The sequence below is a fragment of the Notolepis coatsorum genome (assembly GCF_963971535.1).
Source record: "Notolepis coatsorum genome assembly, chromosome: 4".
In the NCBI taxonomy this organism is placed as follows: domain Eukaryota; kingdom Metazoa; phylum Chordata; class Actinopteri; order Aulopiformes; family Paralepididae; genus Notolepis; species Notolepis coatsorum.
The window spans coordinates 17,900,408-17,914,025 of NC_140168.1; the positions used below are offsets into that span (position 1 = coordinate 17,900,408).

The following is a 13,618-nucleotide window of genomic DNA, read 5'->3' on the forward strand; positions in this document are numbered from 1 at the left end:
TATTGGTTATAGTGGTATGTGTTTTGGTTATAGAGGTATGTGTATTAGTTATAGAGGTATGTGTTTTGGTTATAGAGGTATGTGATTTGGTTATAGAGGTATGTGTTTTGGTTATAGAGGTATGTGATTTGGTTATAAACATAAATGTATGTGTTTTGGTTATAGAGGTATGTGTTTTGGTTATAGAGGTATGTGTTGGTTATAGAGGTATGTGTTTTGGTTATAGAGGTATGTGTTTTGGTTATAGAGGTATGTGTTTTGGTTATAGAGGTATGTGATTTGGTTATAAACATAAATGTATGTGTTTTGGTTATAGAGGTATGTGTTTTGGTTATAGAGGTATGTGTTTTGGTTATAGAGGTATGTGTTTTGGTTATAGAGGTATGTATTTTGGTTATAGAGGTATGTGATTTGGTTATAAACATAAATGTATGTGATTTAGTTATAGAGGTATGTGTTTTGGTTATAGAGGTATGTGATTTGGTTATAAACATAAATGTATGTGATTTGGTTATAGAGGTATGTGTTTTGGTTATAGTGGTATGTGTTTTGGTTATAGAGGTATGTGTTTTGGTTATAGAGGTATGTGTTTTGGTTATAGAGGTATGTGTTTTGGTTATAGAGGTATGTGTTTTGGTTATAGAGGTATGTGATTTGGTTATAGAGGTATGTGTTTTGGTTATAGAGGTATGTGTTTTGGTTATAGAGGTATGTGATTTGGTTATAAACATAAATGTATGTGATTTGGTTATAGAGGTATGTGTTTTGGTTATAGAGGTATGTGTTTTGGTTATAGAGGTATGTGTTTTGGTTATAGAGGTATGTGTTTTGGTTATAGAGGTATGTGATTTGGTTATAAACATACATGTATGTGTTTTGGTTATAGATGTATGTGATTTGGTTATAGAGGTATGTGATTTGATCAGAGGAGAAACCACAAGGCTCTCTTCCCATGATGTCACACCCACTGCTTTGTCTCTTTCTCTGTCATTCTTTATGTCACATAGTTTATGTATATCAGTGTCCCCCCCTCTGTTTCAGAGAGAGAGTAGCGTGGTATTCAGAGAGGAAGCCAAGCCTCCACAGTCGCGCCTCAGACTGAGTGAGACCAGCAGGGAGACCAGCGGTGAGACCCCGCTGACCGGGAGCTTTGATTTCTTCTTCAACAGGAACAATCACAGCATGTCTGAGAACAACAGGTAGGAAACAAACAAATAAGTAGATGAAGAAACACTAATAAAACACGTCCTCAACACAATGATAAACTTCCCTTATCTTATATAATGTTATCTTATGGTCTTTACAACATACAGTATAACTCATACATAACATAACATAACATAACCACATACACCAGACTCAACACAAAAACAAACAAGAAAGATAACCCATAAGAAACTGAAGATATAAGACCTATATGAAATATACGTCCATCTAACACAAATATAAAACAATATAGCTTTTAAAGGTGCTATATACTGTATAACATTCAGCCATTAGATGACTCACTAGAGCACCAGCACGTCATTTATCCAATCAGGTACATTCCACGTGGGGGAAATGGGAAGTAGGGAGGGGATACATGTAAACAACAACATTCATTTTGGACCTGCCAAATGTTCTTATATGATCAATTCATTAATCAATCAAGTCAAGTCAAGAGTTTTATTTGTCACGGCATACAAGTATACAATGAAATGCGGGTGGTCTTGCCCGCAACGATGTGCAATACAGTGGTACAACATATAATAGAATCCAATAAAAACAACATTGTGCAATAACAGGTAACAGGTAACATGGTGTGACATCTCGGTATCTGTACATAATCACTGTTTTTGGGGGGGAAGCAACACATTGATTCTGCACCTTTCTAAAAGCTCTGTGGGTGTATTATTTATTAAAAGAAAAGAAAAGATTACTCTACATAGAAATGTTATTTATAGCACCTTTAATAGTCACCGTTCTAAATTGTTCTTGACGTCCTTGCATCTTTTGAAATGTTCTCTGTTTGCAGGTCGCAGGCCAGAGGCAGCAGCGTGGAAGAGGAGGCTTATGTTGGAATATTTGACGGGATATTTTAGAAACATACTGTATAGTGTAGCGTTGACTCATAAACAAGCTGGCACTACATTTGGCAGCTATCTGGCCACGTGATAGGTGTTGTTATATGATGTGTCATGGTTTCTTGTAGGATTGTAGGTTTTTGGGACGTTTTGTTATGATGTGTTTCTTGGAGGTTTTGTTATGTGGCATGGTTTCTTGGAGTTTTTTTTATGTTTTTGGGGCGTTTTGTTATGATGCGTCATGGTTTTTGGGACGTTTTGTTATGATGTGTCATGGTTTCTTGGAGGTTTTGTTATGAAATGGTTTGTTACAATGTTTTGTGTGTTTGGAGATTGTTTTAGCAGAACATGACATGTTTATTATAGCCTATACCTGGTAGCTGTGTATTATTTTATAAGTAAACAGTACAAGAGAAATAAAAGATCTGTCTCAACTCCGTTCTTCAACCAAGGTGCCTGAACTGATAAAACGATCAACTCTTTGGAGGCCGATGGATGTTCTAAAAACAATGCTCTTTATTCATACAATTCAAACCAAGGCGTTTCGGCAACATGCCTTCATCAGGGTTACATTAAAACCAAGGTGTTTCAGCAACATGTCTTCATGAATTTAGAACATCCATCAGCCTCCAAAGAGTTGCTGGATCTTTCTCCCTGATTAGTAACAGGATGTCAGGTTACCCGTGGTGGAATGTAACTAAGTATTCTCCACACCTGTGTCAGCCTACATTACACCTGTGTCAGCCTACATTACACCTGTGTAGACCTGCATTCCACCTGTGTCAGCCTACATTACACCTGTGTAGACCTACATTACACCTGTGTCAGCCTACATTACACCTGTGTCAGCCTACATTACACCTGTGTCAGCCTACATTACACCTGTGTAGACCTACATTACACCTGTGTAGACCTACATTACACCTGTGTATACCTACATTACACCTGTGTCAGCCTACATTACACCTGTGTAGACCTACATTACACCTGTGTCAGCCTACATTACACCTGTGTCAGCCTACATTACACCTGTGTCAGCCTACATTACACCTGTGTAGACCTACATTACACCTGTGTAGACCTACATTACACCTGTGTCAGCCTACATTACACCTGTGTCAGCCTACATTACACCTGTGTAGACCTGCATTCCACCTGTGTCAGCCTACATTACACCTGTGTAGACCTATATTACACCTGTGTCAGCCTACATTACACCTGTGTAGACCTATATTACACCTGTGTCAGCCTACATTACACCTGTGTCAGCCTACATTACACCTGTGTCGGCCTACATTACACCTAAATCTACAAGGTCAAGGCTAACTTTATTTATATAGCACATTTAAAACCAGCTGAAGTTGCTCCAAAGTGCTTCACAGTACACAGAAACACAAATAAAAAATACAATATGAATGGTAAATGGTGCATTTATATAACAGCTTTCATCCAAAGCGCTTTACAATTTTGTGAGGTGACAGTGGATCAGGAGGTAGAGCCGTCGTCTGGTAATTGGAAGGTTCCCGGCTCGATTCCTGCTCCTCCCGGGCAGCATGTCGAAGTGTCCTTGAGCAAGACACTTAACCCCTAACTGCTCCCGATTAGCAGGTTGGCACCTTGCATGGTCACCTCTGCCGTCGGTGTGTGAATGGGTGAGTGAATGGGTGAATGTGAGGAATAAAATTGTAAAGCGCTTTGGATAAAAGCGCTATATGAATGCACCATTTACAACAGGACCAGGGATGTATGGCTTAACAACCCTCAAAAAGCCAATGAAAACAAATGTCTTCAGCCGTGACTTAAAAACCTCTAGGGTCTGGGCAGACCGGATTTGTAGTGGCAGACTATTCCACAACTTGTGGGCAGCCACCGTGAAAGCTTGGTCGCCTTTAGTCTTTAGCCTTGGGACATCTAAAAGTACCTCATTCGATGACCTCAGTGCTCTAACTGACCTTTGAATGAATGAATGACTTTTATTTATATAGCACCCTTCACAGCATGAATGCACAGGGTGCTTTACACTACAGCTTAATATAAAAAACAACAAAACAAAAGCAGAAATAAATTACAACAACAACAGACGGCAGTTAAAAAACTGAAACCAGATTAAAAAAAAAGTAGAATAAAATAATTTGGATAAAATCATGAGTCACTAATTAAAAAACAAAACTATAGGAACACTGAGGACAAGAAAGAGTGCCTGTAACTGAGGGGTTACAAAACCCTGACTGTATTAAAGATTGTGATAGATTAAACCACTGCTAGTTATGTACTTTAATTACTGGCCAGACAGTACATCAAATATAGATGGTGAACACCCACAAGAACACGGCATTGACAAAGAAATAGTATTTGAGGGTAATTTATTATTATTAGGCAACGTTAGGTTACAGAATGAGAATTAGGGTCGCGCTTGTATGGCGAAGAATATACGTAAAGTCAGTCAATAGCATGAGTCACTAAGAATAGCAGGAATCCTACGATGGGTCTAAGTTGACACCACCTGTCGTATAGTAGCAACTATATAGGGCAACACTGGTACCGCCGGAGACAATGGGTTCCCTCCGGGGGTGTAAGGCCTGGAGGGTAGAGGAATGTTCGGGTACTCCGTCTGATTCAATGAGGAATAAAGAGACTCCAGGTACAGGAGTCAGTCCTTGTAAACTCCCTTGATCAGCAGCAAAGTAATAATTGTAATCCAGATGCTCGACAGCATTGATGACAGCTAGCCAACCTCCGTCCACGAGGCCGGCCCGAGTTGTAATCCTCACAAGGTTGAATCCCAAACGATAGTGGAAATCAACGATGCTCTTCTCCGGGTACCACGTTCCAAATCAATATAATCCAACCAGTAATGGTTCTGCAATCGCCGACGCCGATTCTCCTGTGTACATGTCCAACGGTTCTCCGCCTAGGACTCCTCGGGTGTGGGCGACGTATTTAGGGCCACACAGCCTGGTTAAGTACCCTAGCTAAAGACACGACGAACCGCTGGGTAATGCTCCACACGAACAAACTGTGGCCGCACGATATACAATAAATGAACGACTATTTACTTCACATTAGATTAAGTCGAACTCAACGTTACTTCATTAAACTCTGACACTTTAACATTCTATTCGCACGCGGTTCTCAATGCTCTGTTAGACGCAAGGTTGCTCACTTCACTGTTTTACCGAACTGCTGCTGTTCACACCTGCGCCGTATTTATACTTAAGTGAATATCTAGTCCCAACCTCAGTCCTTGTCTGGTATCACTACGCTGACTCCGGGCATGTTCCGACATGCCTGCAGTTGTCTTTGAACTTGCCGTTGGGGGCTTGCGCGCTGGCGCCTGGGGGCGCTGTCCAATAGGAGAGCGAATATTACTCTGGTCTGAACGCAGGTAAAGGGATATTCCGTGTATATATATAAATAATATACAAAGTATATCAAACAATAAAGGTAGATTCTCAGTTTAATCTGGCCCTTCACAACAGTGCCTATGTATGACCATAGGCCTGTCTGAACAAATGTGTTTTTAGTTGTTTTTTAAAAGAGTTTTCAGAGGGGGCAGTTCGCAGGTCCAGGGGAAGAGCGTTCCAGAGCCTTGGTGCCGTCACCTCGAAGGCTCGATCACCCCTTGTTTTCAGCCTGGACCTGAGGACCACCATGAGGTGCTGATCGGCACATCTGAGTGAGCGGGTGTTGGTGTAGGGATGGATGAGTTCAGTGATGTAGATAGGGGCCTGACCGTAGAGTGCTCTGAAAGTAAAAGTGAGGACTTTGAAGGGAATTCTATAGTGTACCGGGAGCCAGTGCAGGGATACCAGAATGGGAGTGATGTGACATGATTTTTTTGACCTTGTGAGTAGCCTGGCTGCAGCATTTTGGACCATTTGTAGTTTGTCTGTGGATGATTTGGTGAGACAGGTGAAAAGTGAGTTGCAGTAGTCAAGCCTAGAGGAAATAAAAGCATGCACGGACAGTTCTAGTTCAGAGTGAGATATGATGGTGCGTAGTTTTGCAATGTTTCTGAGGTGAAAGAAGCAGGTGTTCTGGCTTCAGAACATCCCACTCCACTGACACATGCCTTCTCTATGCTGGACCTACAAAAGGCCTTCGACACTGTCAATCACTCCATTCTGATTGACAAGCTAAAAGCAATAGTTTTTTATTATTTTACAGTGAGCTGGATGCAATCCTACCTGGAGGGGAGAGAACAGATGGTGGAGGTACAATCAATCAAATTTATTTATAAAGCACATTTCACATGACGCGTGTCAACCAAAGTGCTGTACAGAGGGTAAATACACAAGATACATATAGACAACAATCACACTCCGTTTTATGGGAGGGCACACAGGCAAACACATAGAAAAACAGGGCATGAGTCAGTGAACGGGAAAGGCTATCCCCCCCCCCCCCTCACAGTGAGCTGTGGTGTTCCACAAGGAAGCATACTAGGACCGCTACTGTTCCTAATTTATGCAAATGACATGTCGTCAGCTTGTGACTGCAACTTGTTCCTGTTTGCGGACGACTCAGCCCTGCTGGTCTCTGACAAGAACAAGTTGCAGGTTGAAAAAACCCTCAGCTCGGAACTAGGCTAAATCTGCATATGGCTCGCTGATAACAAACTATCATTACACATGGGCAAAACAGAGTCCATTCTCTTTGGTTCAAATAACAAACTCAGCAAGACCGACGGCTTCTCAGTTACAGTGGGAGACAATATTGTCACAAGGAAAGATGAAATTACCTACCTGGGTTCCATCCTAGAGGCAAATCTTTCCTGTGACAAAATGGCATCCAATGTAATAAAAAAAGTCAACCAACGAACTAGATTCTTGTACCGGATCTCCTCTGGTAAACAAGAACACCCTGAAGACTCTGGCAGGAGCACTCATTCAAGGGTACTACGACTATGCTTGCACCTCATGGTACCAAAGCACCTCAAAGGCGCTAAAAACAAGATTACAAACATCACAAAACAAACTGGTCAGACTACTACTTGACCTTACCCCTAGAACCCACCTCACCCCTGCCCACTTTGACAACCTACGATGGCTTAGAGTACAGCAACTTGCAATGGGCCTGGTCTACAAGATACACTATACGACTAAGGTACCCATGTACATGTCAAAATACTTCCCAAAGGTCAGTGAATACCACGACCACAACACCAGAGGAAGCTCAACAAATCATGTTAAACCCAGATTCGGCTCAAACAAGGGACTAAACACGTTTCGCAATTATGCCACATCAATGTGGAACGCCCTACCCAAAGCTGTAAAGGAATGTGAATCCCTACCCACATTCAAAACCGCTCTTAAAGAGCACCTACGGGAGGCTGCAATTCGAAACTGGCCACCGTAAATGTCCAAACTCCCCACCCCCTCCTAATAGACAGTCTCCTCCCCACCGCATGTATATATTCTCTCCCCGCCGTATGTATATTTCTCTCTCACCCACCCACCCACTCCAAATGTACAGTCTCCTCCCCACCGTATGTATATTTCTCTCCCACCCACCCACCCACCCCCTCCTAATGTACAGTCCCCTCCCCATCATATGTATATACTCTGTCAGGATCTATGGGTAACAGTACTGTATATTTGAATACCGTTTATGTCACAAATGTAACAGTACTAAATACCTGTATGTCCCTATGCCATAAATGTCATGTATGTTGTGTATGTCATAAATGTCAATATGAATTGAAAATGGGGGACCCTGATGTAAACAAGACAAACGTCTTTCTCTGGTCTGCATCCTTTTAACAATTGTGTGTATTGAGCCGTACTGTATTGTACCCATTCTGCAATCTGTTAAATAAAGTTTTCATTCATTCAGGTGCGTGTGAGTGTTTTGACATGTTTGTCTAGGTTCATGGCCTGGTCGAAGACGACACCCAGGTTTCTCAGGTGGGGACGTATGTTGTCTTTAAGGGACCCCAAGTGAGTGGCCACTCTAGCTGCAGTCTTTTCAGCTGCTACGATCAGCACCTCCGTTTTTTTGCATTTAATGGAGGAAGTTTGATTGATTGATTGAAAACTTTATTAACAGATTGCAGAATGGGTACAGTACAGCTCAATACATACAATTGTTAAGGGGATGCAGACCAGAGAAAGACTTTCGTCTTGTTTACATCAGGGTCCCCCATTTTCAATTCATCGTAACATATATGACATACAGATAGACAGTACTGCTACATCTTTTTTTGATCCACTTTTTCTCCCATTTTCTATATTTTCTCCCATCCCAATTTCGTATCATCCAATTCAACCCTCCCCTGTCACGAACGCCGTTTCTTGCCTCCCACAAGCCGGCTGCAATGTGGACTAAGTCATACATAGCACAAGTCCCCTCCGGTACTTGAGGTAACAGCAGTCGCATCTTTTCACCTGCGCAGCTCGATCTCTCAGTGGCGAGGAGTAACGCGTGGGAGGCTCACGCTGCCCCCGACACTTCCTGATTCTACTGCGCAGGCGCACCAACCGACCTGTAGGAGTCGCTGTCCACAACGCCCGATCCCCACCCATCAGTTTCCCACCCCCTAATACGGCCAATGTGTATTAGTATGAACGACCAGCTAAACTGAAAGCAATGTGGAGCGCTGGGATCGAACAGGCGATCCCAGCGTCTCTGCATTCGTGGCGAGCGCCTTGCCCACTACGCCACGTAGCCGCCCTACAGTACTGATACATCTATACATTTATGACATACCAGATTTGCAAATACAGTACTGTTTGTGATACGAAAAGAGTCCAGAAAAGAAGTATATACATTTGACGTAGAAACTGTACATTGGAGGAGGTGGGGGGGGGGGGGGGGGTACTGTACATTGGAGGAGGTTGGGTAGGAGTGGGGGGGACACACTATACAACTGTACAAGCAACACTGTACATTGGAATATTGACAAGACCATACTTGGTCATTTTTACTGTACATTGGAGGGGGTTGTGTTAGGACATTTACAGGGGCCAGTTTCGAATTGCAGTCTCCCGTAGGTGTTTTTTGAGAGTGTTTTTGAAAGTGGGTAGTGATTCACATTCCTTTACAGCTTTGGTAGTACGTTCCACATTGATGTGGCATAATTGCGAAACGTGTTTAGTCCCTTGTTTGAGCCGAATCTGGGTTTAACATGATTTGTGGAGCTCCCTCTGGTGTTGTGATCGTGGTATTCACTGACCTTTGGGAAGTATTTTGACATGTACATGGGTACCTTGGTCGTGTAGTGTATCTTGTAGACCAGGCCCATTGCAAGTTGCTGTACTCTGTCGTCTACTCTAAGCCATCCTAGGTTGTCAAAGTGGGCACGGGTGAGGTGGGTTCTAGGAGTAAGGTCAAGCAGTAGTCTGACCAGTTTGTTTTGAGATGTTCGTAATTTTGTTTTTAGCGCCTTTGAGGTGCTTTGGTACCATGAGGTGCAAGCATAGTTACTCCCCATCCAGCTCTCAATGCCGAGCAGGCACTCCTGGAGAAGGCTGAGTTTCTTTTTAGTCTTTAGCCTAGAGTCCCAGGGGTTCTCAAACTTTTTTATACCACAACCCCATTTTATTTAGGAATTTTTTTGGGCGATCCCACACTTAATGTATAGCGTAATTTCAACATGGAAATAAGGAATATCCAAATAAAAGCACAAGTTGTTGAACTTGATCATTCATATTTATTAGAAAATGAAATTACAGTAAAAAGGTTCTCCCATGTCTGCAGAAAGGCAGACAGGGGAGCAAATAGACATCCTAACTAAACTAGACAGATTAATCTAAGGGTCAGTCCCCGACCAGGTGAGATCAGGGTAGGTTGAAGGAGAGAGAGAAAAGATAGAGCACTAACAGTCATAGAGCACTAACTGAGTCATTAAGGGGTCATAAAGCACTAACAGGGTCATTAAGGGGTCATAGAGCACTAACAGTCATTAAAACAATGAACACAATAACTTCTGTCTTCCCATCATTAAGAGTGGGGACATTTAGGTACACCTGAAGAATAAACTGGACTGGTCGGACAACACAGGCCCTCTACAGGAAGGGACAAGGGAGGAGACTCAGGTCCTTCAATGTTTGCAATAGACTGCTGCAGTCATTCTACCAGTCTACATCAACTCGAGGGACACCAACAAACTGAACAAGCTGGTGAGGAAGGCTAGCTCCATGGTGGGAGTCGAGCTGGTCAGACTAGAGGTGGTGGCAGAGAGGGGGATGAGAAGGAAGCTGGCTGCTATCCTGGAGAATCCCTCCCACCCCTCTACGATGAGCTAGTCAAGATGAGAAGCACGTTCAGTCATAGACTTATACCCAGACACTCAACTAACCGCCTCGGCCAGTCCTTCATACCAGCGGCCATCAGGCTCCACAACAGTGGGCAGGGACTGCTGCCAGACATCCAACTACTAGGAACCTAGTAGCTGACTCCCACCTAAAAGGATAATATACTTACCTTACTGCACCTTATGTGAATACTGTATACTTCATCAGAGCATATATTTAGCATTTTTACATTATATATTAGATTAGATTTATATTATTGGATACATACATACCCTCATCTTGCACCTTGTTGCCCATATGCACATGTCCATAGTTAATTATATTGTTTACACTGCCTTTTTATTCTATTTTTATTTGTACTTCTACACTGTACTATAATGATGTGACCTGTACCATGTCTTATATTACCTGTACCTCCCATCCCCCTCCCCCATGCTGCTATGATGCCTGAATTTCCCCAAGGGGATCAATAAAGGAATATCTTATCTTATCTGATCTTATTTAGATTCATCCAAGTTATAATGTCTTCTAGAGACCAGCTAGCTAGCAGATTGATTGATTGATTGATTGATTGATTGAAAATTGTATTAACAGATTGCAGAATGGGTACAGTACAGTACAGCTCAATACACACAATGACGACCGGAGCCCCGCGGCGATTTAGGTGTCAGAGGACAGAGGATTGTAAACAAACCGATGTACTTTCTAAGAGTTTTATATATCATTTATAGTATTGCTATCTGTCCATTCTCATTGTCACTTGAGTGCATAAACCGTGCCTTCATAATGGCTTAAAGAAAATAAAAATCCATCGGTTGGTTGTCATTTTATAGCGTCGTGAATATAAGGTATATCGCGCTTTTCGTCTAGGCTTTTCTGCAGGAGGCTGCAAAAAAGGCTAAACGTTGGCGCCGTTATATCAAACGCTAGGGTGCCGCCCCCCCTCAGGCCCTGCCCTGGTTATATGAGAACAAGAACAATAATTTTTTAGTTTTTTGTTTTATAGCCCTATAAATAATATAAACATGTTTAAAATGAATAATATTTACTCATTTTAAGTATGTTTGTGTTTCCAATGCACAATATAACGTTACTATATAAAATAAAAAAATACTCGTTTTCAGGAACAGGAAGTGACTCAATTTTTTTTTTTTTTTTTTTTTTTTTTTTCTCGGCCCGGGCTAGACGCGATAGCGCTCTGAGTGCGCGTCACTGTTCGATCGCTGTATCCGTCACAGCCAATCAGTGCGTAACGCGTTGTGCGTTGAAATATGACTATTATGTTGGAATCCGGGCGCGATTTGAAGCGGTCTAGTCAAGCGTTTAGAATTTCCGTCTAGAATTTCCATAGCCGCATTTCGCAGAGACGCTCTCTGATTGGCCGACGCGGCGATGCCAGTTTTTTCCTTAGCCACAGTTTGCAACATGTTCGAAGCTGTGTGTTGTGAACTTGTGATTCAGTCTGGAGTCTGGACAGTGGGCAGTGAGTGGAATGGATATACATCGACAAAAGTCTAGGGGACAGTCAGTGGACATACACTTTATTAACCCCTCCGGCTGGACCACGTTTCAATTAAACAAAGTGAGTTAATTCTCTCTCTCTCTCTCTCTTAGCCAACTCAGCTAACTTTAGCTGCTGTTAGCCACTCAGCTAATGCTTAACTAACGCTCTCTCTCTCTCTCTCTCTCTCTCTCGCTCTCTCTCTCTCTCTCTCTCTCTCTCTCTCTCTCGCTCTCGCTCTCGCTCTCGCTCTCTCTCTCTCTCGCTCTCTCTCTCTCTCTCTCTCTAATTTCGCCGCGTGTGGGGCATAACCACTCAGACAATGAATGGTAACTTGTTTAAAATGACGAGATATACAAATGTGTTTATTATTGAATGGATCTGACATCATCTGAGAGAGAGAGAGAGAGAGAGAGAGAGAGAGCTGTGCGTGTTTGTGTTGGGCTATTGGAAACATGGTTGCATTTGACTGACTGTGATCATATATTGATCGATGGCAATGGTGATAATATTCGCCAATGCGTGCCTTGTACATGTTTGCAAAATGTTTGGTATAGCGCCCCTAGTGGCGAAGCATCCACGAGCTGCTACTGCATTTCTGCTGTATATACGAATGAAATAAAACAAACTGCGTAGCATCCGGAATATTACAGAGTATCTATGGATGAAATGGGGGCAGCGGGGAACGACGATCAGTATTATTGATTAGCAATAGAGTGTGAGTTCCGGTAGCCAATGTCAGTAGTCTATCACGTTAGGTTATAAAACAATGTCCAATCCAGCTGTAATTTGGGGTAATATTATCCTACCGTCAGGCCATGTGATCGCCGGCAGCATTTCCTCACCAGTCATCGGATTCTGGTAGATCGATATGCACATTGGCTAATCATAAATCCCATTATTCCACGCTGAAAAAAACGTTCGGCAAGCTAATCAAAGATGGAGGGTCTTCGTTTGGAATCAAGGCTCTATGATCCGCCCACAGGACTGTAAACGCATTTATTTTTTTAAATCCCCTCAATGATACTGCAGTGGAGCGATGGCGCCCCTAAGCGGATCTGGCCGGTACTGCATGTTTCGAAAATCAAATATGTGGAAAGATCCTGCAAGTGGATCGGGGACCTAATAAGCGTTATAAATATGGAATAAAACAATAACAACTCGTCACGAGTATACTCGTGGCTCTGGACCACAACGCATGGAATCGAAACACGTATATACTCGTGAACGGACGCCATAGTGGGGATGCAGACCAGAAAAAGACTTCCGTCTTGTTTACATTCATCATAACATAATATTATATGACATACATGACATACAGATAGACAGTACTGTTACATCTAGACATTTATGACATACCAGATCTACAAATATACAGTACTGTTTATGAGGCTTGAGGGAGTCTTGACATTTACCAACAAGTATCTTCTCATTGCTTGATTGATTGATTGATTGATTGATTGAAAATTGTATTAACAGATTGCAGAATGGGTCCAATACAGTACAGCTCAATACACACAATTGTTAAGGGGATGCAAACCAGAGAAATACTTTCATCTTGATGTGGGTTCTCCTGGGACTACAGTACATTATTATCAAACGGGGTCCCTGACGTATTATGATGAGTACCTTGACTAGATGAGGTTTGAGAAGCACTGGTTCTAGAGAGCAGACCTCGCCCCTTTGTGACGTGACTGCTCTGCGTGCCTGCGCGCGTCACCGAGGAAAGACCGCCCACCCGTGACGTCACTTTGAGCGCGCAGTTTGCAGGCGCCAGGCGGAACAATCAACAAGCCCAG

The 13,618-nt window shown here is 42.6% G+C and overlaps 1 protein-coding gene across 1 annotated transcript in view; it reads left to right on the top strand.

Annotated features, from left to right (window-relative positions):
* Positions 1 to 2,452, top strand: part of hfm1 (helicase for meiosis 1) — a 92,983-nt gene extending 90,531 nt beyond the window's left edge. Inside the window, exons 38-39 of the mRNA XM_084313659.1 lie at positions 1,042 to 1,199; positions 2,015 to 2,452. Coding sequence (XP_084169785.1) covers positions 1,042 to 1,199; positions 2,015 to 2,081 — 225 coding nt within the window. The 3' untranslated portion in view covers positions 2,082 to 2,452. The remainder of the gene's footprint in view (positions 1 to 1,041; positions 1,200 to 2,014) is intronic.
* Positions 2,453 to 13,618: the final 11,166 nt, after the last annotated feature.